General features: G+C 31.1%; 1 protein-coding gene across 1 annotated transcript; it reads left to right on the forward strand.

The window, feature by feature from the left end:
* Positions 1-463: 463 nt before the first annotated feature.
* On the forward strand, positions 464-4,863 carry LOC148311638 (hsp70/Hsp90 co-chaperone CNS1 homolog). The gene is made up of 4 exons (XM_088256315.1): positions 464-938; positions 1,701-1,894; positions 2,626-3,011; positions 3,792-4,863. The coding sequence occupies exons 1-4, from the start codon at positions 801-803 to the stop codon at positions 4,238-4,240; spliced, it is 1,167 nt and encodes a 388-aa protein (XP_088112441.1). The 5' UTR covers positions 464-800; the 3' UTR covers positions 4,241-4,863.
* Positions 4,864-9,926: the final 5,063 nt, after the last annotated feature.

The raw sequence follows: 9,926 nt of genomic DNA on the forward strand, positions 1-9,926 counted from the left end.
TATAATCGGGACCGGTTCCTCTACCACGGTATCTAAATGCTTTAGCCGCTACATCACGGAGGCGGACAAATAATAAATTAATGAATTAAATAGTTGGCATCAATAAAACATCATAAATAATTTGATTTCTGACCTTTCTGATAAGCTAACTAAAAATATAACTAACTAAAATATGAATTTATTGATACTAAAATTATATATCGCCAAGGTAATTTCATTTTTCAATAGATCCAGACAAATCAAATCAAAATATTATGATTGATGGCGATCTGATAATCAAGTATTAAAAAAAAATATACAACCAAAAAATAATAGCGTAATATCGGAATGCCTTTTTGTTAATAATAACTAAATATAAGTTTATTTATTTTTCGTAAAATAACTTCGCTGATATTGTTTATAAAACAATATTAGAATTTATCTATGAACCGAGCTAAAATACGAAAACATGTGTTTTTTTGGTACACGTACACGTGTTTTAGACAGATGCGGGTGGTGGGCGAATGACAGTTTTTTACGTACAATAATTATAATAAATTATAATTCATAATCTGTAATTTATAATTGTGACAGGAAGTGGTGGACCAGAGTTTCGGAGAAGCAACTGCGAGCAAATCCTATCAGTGGTGTAAAATCTTTCAAAAGCTTTAATTTCAGTTTTATGCAGTTTACTGGTTACCAACTAAAAATTGTATAATTTGTACTTGCAATCTAGGCAAGTTTGAGGTTCTCAGGACGCAAGTTGAAGACCAAGGGAAATTTGATAAATTGTTATAGTTTAATAAAATAATACTATTGAAATGGCTGATCCTTCACCGAATATGTCTGATGAGGAGAGATTGGCTCTAGCAGCAAAGTTGGACAGAGAATTAGACGAATTCATTGACAGCTTGGAAAAGAAGAGGTACGAGGATGGCTGGCCCGAAGATCGTTGGGAGGTAAACAGTCAAATAAAATATTTGTGTTAATATAACTCAAAATTTGTTGTATATTTAATCTTATGTACTGACATGCTTAGTAATATTTATTTGTGTATAATACATTTTAAATGTTGAAAAGCTTTTGTAATTTTATTTTAAAATAAAGGCACCATTCTCAATAAGGTTTTGTGGGATATGAAGAAATGGCTAAATTATTTTGTTGATCCAGGTGTGAATTTAACCTAGGATTTCACCCATGCTTGCTTAACATGCTAACTATTGCGCTATAGTATCAAGAGTCAATTAATGTAAAAAAAGGTATCCACTGCTGCGATTTTATCACCGCTAAAGTTTTTTTTATGGTGATACTGTTATCACGACAAAAGTGTTCTCATACTTTAAAAATTAAAAATTAAAAATTAAAAAAAAACATTAAAAATTATTTTGCTTGTGTAGAACAATTATCTCCATCCACTGGTATTTCAGAATGAGCTATGCGGTGATGTGATACACACAGGGGTTGATTCACTAAGATAATATATACAGATCTACCAAACAATAAAATTATTTGTCTGCAATCAGTATTATATCCCGCAACAAAAATCATTATTGGATTTTCTAATTTTAGTCACATCATTATTTTTTAAACTTCTGGCTTATTGTTAACACACAATATCTTCCAAGCAGCTTAAAACAGACTAGTGATACTGGTCAAAGTTTGCACCTTATACAACTGTCTTACATTTTTTTTTGATTATTTGTTTGTTTTTGTGTGTACAGGAGGAGATGGATAAACACCCATTTTTCATGAAGCAAGTTCCAACATCAACAGAGAATCTTTCACCATTAGCGGAAGGATTGCAACGCTTAAAATATGATCCGGATGAAAACACACCGCAGGAGTTAGCAAAGAGTTACAAAGACGATGGAAACTTTAATTTTAAGCACAAAAATTATAGACTCGCCATCATAGGGTTCGTATCCTTAAAGTCTAATTTCTTAACCCACAGTTGTAAGAGTAGAGGACATTTCGGTGAATGAACTACCTGTTATTGACTCGCTTAATCATCGTAGTAGAATTGGTTTGATAATCAAAGTAGAGATGCGATCAAACTGCTCTGGGAGCAGTACAGTAGCAGTGGTCGATGGGTGTCCATATTGTTGTATTTCATTACGTATTTCATTGTTACACACTAGCCAGATTGATCTAATTGGGGAAATTCATTTAACACTGTATACCGTATTTTATGGACTATAAGACTCACCTAAGATATTAATTTTTTTTTACCATTTCAATAATTCAATTGCAAAGGCAGACTAAAAAAATCTTAGTTTATAAAACCAAACTGACCTCTAAATTCCCTGAAAATCACCTTCGTTCTCTGTTCACTTCAGAAAACATGGCATTACACAATTGTAGTGGATTTTTGTGTACTACAAATGCACGTGTGGTGGACTAGAGTTTTTATTATTGATTCTCGTCACTACAATGTTTAGCCCTTTTTAAGACTGGCAGGAATTTGGAATCGAACACTGGACATTATTATATTAATTTCGAGTACATATAAGGCACATCCAAATTTTAGAGGTATTTGTTTGGAGAAAAAGTTTACCTCGAAAAAAGTAATTTATTCAGAGTAAGAAACAATTTTCAAGTGTTTTGAAATATTGAAAACTATTGTAGATTTAAATTTTATTTTCGCAGGTATACGGAAGGCATAAAACAGAAATGTGAAGATGATGAACTAAATGCCAGTCTGTATAATAACCGTGCAGCGAGTCATTTTTTCTTGGGAAATTATAGATCTAGTTTTTTTGACTCACAAAAAGCTATATCTTTAAATCCGAATCATAAAAAAGCTCTATTGAGAATTGCAGAATGTGCCTTGCGAATATCTGATTTTGAATCCTGCTTCAAATACTGCGATGAAATTATAAAACTTAATTTTGATAATGATACCGCTTTGCGAATCAAAAAGGAAGCGGAAAAGAAAAAAATTCTTTCAGATAGGGACAAGAGAAAGAAGGAGCACATGAATAAAAAGAAAACAGCAAATGAAGATGATATTCTGAAAGCAATTAGATTAAGAGGTAATCATTTAAATTATTATTTTAACTAACCAAAATTTATTCATGCAACTTGCTAAGAATTGTATTTGTTCATTATAAAAAAAAGGAAATTTCTACATTAAACTTTGGTGCACTTAAAATACAAATGATAGTCTCGGAACAAACATGCTATGTTTGAGCAAATCTTTCTTAGCTACTTCATGGGGATCTAATACCTGAAAAAGTCATCTACGATAAAAAAATTATAGACTGGGACCTGGTTTTATTAATTAAAATATAAAGGGGTCGATGTTAACCATTAGCACTCGCCATAGAATGCCATTCACTATGCGGCAAGAAAATAAAGTGTTATTTAACGATACTATTGGACTGTATAATTGTTTCACTGACCGGAATTCGCACCTGGCGGGCGAGTTAAGCACCAGCTCCATCGCAGACACAGTCAAGAAGCGATGGACCTCGGACCAGTGCCATTTGGTAGTGAGGGAACCAAGGAACATGGCGCTGTTCCGCCTGGCATTGTTCGTTTTGATACAGCGTCATTGGAGACCTTATATTTTAAATTGCCCTCATAGAAATCCTAATAATTATAAATGCAAAGTCATAACCTTCGACATTTTGAAATAATAGAATTTCATAAAAATATAAACTGTTATAAACCCGTAACTAACAATATGACAATAAACAAAGCTTCCCATACACTCAAAGTCAGTATACACTTTTACAGTGATAACAGCATCTTCGCATACCTCGCTTGTCCTTGAAAGAAAAAAAAATACTCAATTTTTTTTTTTTTTACAGGTATTAAGGTTGAAGGAAACGCTTCACAGTCTACCGCCTTGTCCGACTTGGAGCCGACCTTTCCCGGTGTTGCAGATTGTAGAGTGCATGCCGCTTCTACGGGGAACGAGCTTGTTTGGCCAGTTCTGTTTCTTTATCCAGAGTACCAGATCACTGACTTTATACAGAGTTGTGCGGAAACTTCCGTACTATCGGATCATTTGGCTGAAATGTTCCAGAGCACCCCTGAATGGGACAAGGATCGCACCTACACGCTTGAAAACATCAATGTGTATTACGAAGGAAAAAATAAATACAAGTTATTCAAAGTTGACATCGAAAAGACTTTATTGGAAATAATGCAAGAGCAACATTTCGAATTAAGAGCTGGTACTCCCGCTTTTATAATACTTGTAAGAGATAGCAGAGTTGAAAAGTCTTTTTTGCAATCCTACAAATATTCACAGTGAGAAGAATTGGATTTGTTTTTCCTTTTACCTCGTCCCGGCTAAGGTTTCAGCTAAGCTACTCAGTTTTCAATCAATTCAAAATTAATTGAAAATGGCTGATTAGCAAAGAATCCTCATTTCAAAATCATAGCGACTTGGGTTTTTATTTAATATGGGGTCGCCATGTTTTCCCAACACCCCATCACGACATTTGCAAGAAGGAAGTATAATATTTATTTGTATCGGATTTTTTTTTTCATTTTTTGTTGTTGTAGACTTATTTTGAGAGTCCCCAAGTATAATATTTATTGTAGTACATATATGGTGTGAATTTTAGTTTAAATAAATATGTATAGAGAAAGTGTGCACAAGTGCTCCCTCACCCCTCACTTATTATCTCACCCACCTCTATCATGTCCAGAAAATATTTTATTTTTATTAATGCTTTAGTTTATATTTACTACATAGTAACAAAATATGTATAAAACTCAACTGGTATAACACAAGTGCTTTACTTTTAAGTGTACACCCAACAATTGTCAGAATATTTTTGTGATATGTACAGAAGAATGTTAGTTATTACATATCTAGTATTTTTTAAATCAACAATGTAAACAAATAAAAAATGTACTCATTGTCATAAATTGTTTTTATTTTATTTTAAGAATACATATTACAATATTTTGTCTTAAAATAATCAAAATAAATTGTATCATTATAAACGTGATACTGAAAACATTTGATTATGTGCAGATTAGAATACAAGTAGGTTATTTAAAATAAATTTAAAATGCATTATTTGAAACTGTAATACATTTTTTAAATAATCATACCTGTGCAAATTTATGCGAAAAATGGCACATGTAATTTGTTGTGGGTAACACAACCAATTATCAGTGTTTAAGGCATTATCAGTTTAAACTACTAATAAACCACATGCTGCAAATATTACATAGATTACTACATAATTTTTTTTATTTACGCATTGCATGCATTTTATATCCTTTCAATTTGGCTGTGTCATCCAGTAGGATCAAAGTTAACACACTCATATTATTATGAAATGAATCATTTTGCCTTTATACCGATTAACCCTCTGATGGACACAATGCATCTATTATCTATACACTTTTCTCAAGTCTAACAATGTTTCTGTTATTCATCTACCTTGAATTGTGGAGTGAGTAGATATCTAGCATTTTACTGCAAACATCTACACAATATATTTCTGAAATTAATTTTTAATCCAATATTTGTAGATTGGAAAGATATAATGTTTACTTTGTGGAAAAACTCTATAGGGAAAATTTTATATTTGAGATACACGAGAGATGAAAAAACAAGTGTTAATAAAAATAATTAAATTTTTGTTCATCTAAATAGATATATTATTCAATTTGTAACATTGATTCAATGCTACCTTAAATAAAATGTTTTATAAACCAAGAATGAGGAGTGTATCTATCCTTATTGTGGCCATCAGAGAGTTATTATATTTTTCCATCTTTTCATTATTTTCATTACAAGAATATCAACTCGCACCACTCCACTTTAAGTTTAACTTAAGCAGAAATGGTTGTATGATTAAATTTTGAATAGAGTTACTCAGAAAGTAGTACAATTACACAAATTGTAGGATCGTGTCATGTTGTACACAGACAATGCAGTAACTAAAAAGTATTCGTTTTAAGTGAGTGATCTAAATATATTCATAATAAAGTTACTACCCAGTTTAGTACTTGTTAAAACTACTTGATAGTTCTCGTCATTTCAAATAAGAATTTGCAGTGATTACAGACTTACTCAAATAAATATAAGCACATATAACACATTAACATAACTACCTACTAATGTTTTGTAAACAAAACACCAAATATTAAGTATATATTTTTTTTAAATGCTACCCTTTAATATTAGTACCCCACTTTTATAATAATGTATCAAAAGGTATATAAAAGTACATTAAGTGCTCTTGTGCAAATTCAGTCTCCAATTCGGTGGGTACAAAAATCTACTAATTTGTATAACATAATTAAAAAGCAGCACATAATATGCAATTATAAACCACCAGCAGTGAGTCCGCATGGTGCTAAGTTCCACATGAACATATGCTACATACGTTTCTGTGTGTAGATACGCAACAATCGCAGTGAATGCACAAAGTATCGAGGTGTCAAATGATTGTTAATCAAATGCTATACTTGTACGTCGGAAGTTTGCAAGAGGCGGTAACATTAATGTGAGAGGAAAGCATTGTATGCAGATTTTTTTCCCGTTTTCTCTTCCTCATCACCGTTAACCCTTGCCAATCCTATGTCAAATTACCAACTCAGATGTCAAGTTTGGCTCGACATTATATGGTGCAATTTATAAAGTAGAATAAATCAAAAAAATTACACACTGTACAATGTTCCAATACAAGGGTAATGTGAGACCCCTTTTTAAATCTATTTTGCAAATCAAGTACCAATTATTTAACTAGCACCAATGCTAGTTTAAAATAATAATGATTAAGGAGTGCTGAGGGTTAGTACTTGGTCTTCTTTGGTGCAAGTACCTATTCAAACAAAAATGTTATGATTGATCCATGCAAATGTTTAAATTCTTTACACTTTATTTACATAACCAGTTCTTAAATTAGGTTAGTTACGCTCATTCTTGCGAGGGCGCACTTGCTGCAATAAAGAATTTAAAACAATAAAAAAATGCATGGTTAATTTTTAAGGCACCATGTCGTGACTATACATTGGGTAGAACCTTTAGTCAAATCTTATACATAATTGTGTTCTAGAAACACAATTTGAAAAAAAACACCCAAGTTGATACTAACATAGCACAGTGCTAAATAAAATTAAGCCTCAATTAGAAGAAATTAAAATATAGCCTCAAATGCAAGAGAACATTAATAAAGCTCATTGACACACAAATCAACCACTTACATGGCTAGTGAAACACTGCTTTAGTTAAAAACCGAAATAAGGGATTACTTCAATATAATGCAAACAAAAACGATGCATCTTACCTTAAACTGAAATTATTTTGTTACATAATAGCTACCCGGTTTACATATAGACTCAGTAGTGCAGAGATGTGGGATATTAGCTAAATATCCAAAGGTAGTAAACTATTTGGCTCAAATTTGAATAAAAAATAGTTTTGTAATAAGAATATAATAATCATGACCCTGACTAAATGAGAACAATGTCTTTGCACCTCCTTGGAAAGTTTGGGTAAGTAAGGTTTGTATGTGGCTGTTTTTAATTTTAGGCATGTTTCCATTCCATGGATTCTCATTAATACATAATATGATTTCTCATTCTACTCTTACTGAGATTCATGCTCAATAAAGTTTGTTGATATGAATATGTAGAACCAAAAAGGAACATGAAAACGCAATTTTTTCAAGTGATCATATGATTCAGGAATGCTATTCCAGGTGTTATAAATCATGTCTTCCGACAAATAGGTTGCCGGACCAAAAAGCTGCGGTTTGCCAACTACTGCTATGAAGCTAAGTAGAATGTACTTAGTCCAAAAATGCAAAAAAAAACCTTTTACAAAAAAATGTCCCTTACTGTGTTTTGAATTTGGACAGCCGAATTGTGGGAAGTAAAATAAAACATTTCATCAGGGCAATGCTCTGCCACACAAGATGTTAGTGGTAGTGACTATTTACGACGCTGGGCATGAATTGGTTGAACACCAATCCATATTCACCTGACTTAGCGCCTGGTGACGACCATTCCCAAAACTCTTCTTGGACAACAATGGAGTCATATGCTGTATAGATAAGTGGTTGACGGGTGTTGAACAAACGTCCTAACAGGAATCTATAAAAAAGTCGAGAATTACTGGAAGAAGTGCATAAAAGTCCAGAGGGACTACGTTGAAAAAGAAGACACAAAAACTTTTCTTCATCCAATCCGGAATAGGTCAGGGGTGGATCATATCAATAAATCATTATTTTAAGTGTAAAATAAATACATTTAAATCATGTAGTGAAACATGTACACACAAACACACACATATAAATAAATAAATAGTATAAAGATAGTACAGAACAACTTATTAGATTTTTACGGCTGCTTAGACTTTAATAACATTTTTTAGGTTATTATACTGCATAACATTAGGACTGCTAATGTCACACTCAATATCACTGAGAAAAAAAATATATTCAAGTACGAAATACTACTTTAAACTTATCTTCTAATATATAATAATAGTTGATAATAATTTTGTGATGGCAAGATAGGGTGTTGTTGCGTGCAATTTTTTGTTTTTAGTAATTCACACAAATAAAAGTATAAAATAATAAAAATACACTCATTATACAAATAAATAAAATAAATTCCAAATAAAATAAAAATCACAGCAATAATACAAATTTAAAAAAATGAGAGGTTTCTATTAATAAATATTAATTTCTAATAATGTACGTATTTAAAATGGATGGATATTTCGATATCTGATAATATAACTATAAAATAAAATTACTACAGCTAAATCACACAAAAAAACTTACACAACTAATAAGTATGGAAATGATTACAGTTGGACAACATATGTTTGTAAAAAATCACCTTTCTATGTGTAATAAATATTAATTGTAAAATCCTTTTAATATGAGCTACCTGCAAAATTATTACATGTATTCAGCATGTTAAAATGGCTGGATTCATCTGATTTTCCACCAAGTTGTGCATAATCGTTAAATTAATTAATTAACTTTACTCGCAATTAAAATAATTGAACACCCCGTCATAAGTGGCCAATATATTGAACTATATCCAGCATTTGAAATTATAGCATTATAAGTAATTCACTTCTCAGAGAACATGCGCAAACCTTATCGTCCCAAAGAAGCGTAGACGAGATATTACGTTTGCATTTATAATTAAAGCGGTGTCTAATTTATTGATATTTATGGACTTTTTCTTGAATTTCTTGAGTTTCTTGAATTTTAGTACAATTATCTCTAACACAGACTCACAATTTTAATCAGCATAAAATGCCTATTTACTTTGGCAAATCTGATAGTAGAGGATATTTAAAACTATCTATGTATTAGTTTTATTACATTTGATTTTATGAATTAAAATATAGTAAGAAAATATTATTTTCATTCTGGAAGTCAGAAATTTTAATAAATACATATATAAAATTCCTTATTTTGGGCTTTGAATTATTGATCTTTTCTTATAATAAACTATAAAATAAAATTCTAAAAAATATTTTTGTTAAAATGTATGCAGACATCAGAAAAACACTACAAGAAAACTTAAAAGTATACTAGTTTTCTTACATAAACACAATACTTAAATACAAATATATTGTACATATTACATTATAAATGGGTATAATATAGTCTTATAACTAGAGGTTGAAATTATGTGATAATTCCGTGGATGGAAAATTGCTGCATTATATTATAACTGTTTAATCAGACATCAGTAAGTACAATCAGTCAACAGCCGTTTCAAATGATAAAAAATCCATACATATTCCAACAAACTTATTATTTATGATCTACAAAATCAATCGGCTGTAAAAATAGATATAACATTAATGGCTGCTAGGATTACAGTTGGTTTATTTCAGCCAAATCAGTCTGATATTGAGAAGGCATAAGTATTTATTTTACGTCGGCTAGAATATACAAGAGAGTGCATATGGAAAAATTGTCCTACTAAACTGCCATGCAAGC

This window comes from Brachycentrus maculatus, unplaced genomic scaffold (genome assembly GCF_059751285.1).
Source record: "Brachycentrus maculatus isolate JH-2025_06_01 unplaced genomic scaffold, ASM5975128v1 h1tg000060l, whole genome shotgun sequence".
In the NCBI taxonomy this organism is placed as follows: Eukaryota; Metazoa; Arthropoda; class Insecta; order Trichoptera; family Brachycentridae; genus Brachycentrus; species Brachycentrus maculatus.

Excerpts from the sequence above, each read along its gene's own strand:
- LOC148311638 (XM_088256315.1), top strand. The coding sequence starts at position 801 with ATGGCTGATCCTTCACCGAATATGTCTGATGAGGAGAGATTGGCTCTA. Across the intron at positions 939-1,700 it reads GGCCCGAAGATCGTTGGGAG|GAGGAGATGGATAAACACCC; the intron begins GTAAACAGTCAA and ends TTGTGTGTACAG. Across the intron at positions 3,012-3,791 it reads GAAAGCAATTAGATTAAGAG|GTATTAAGGTTGAAGGAAAC; the intron begins GTAATCATTTAA and ends TTTTTTTTACAG.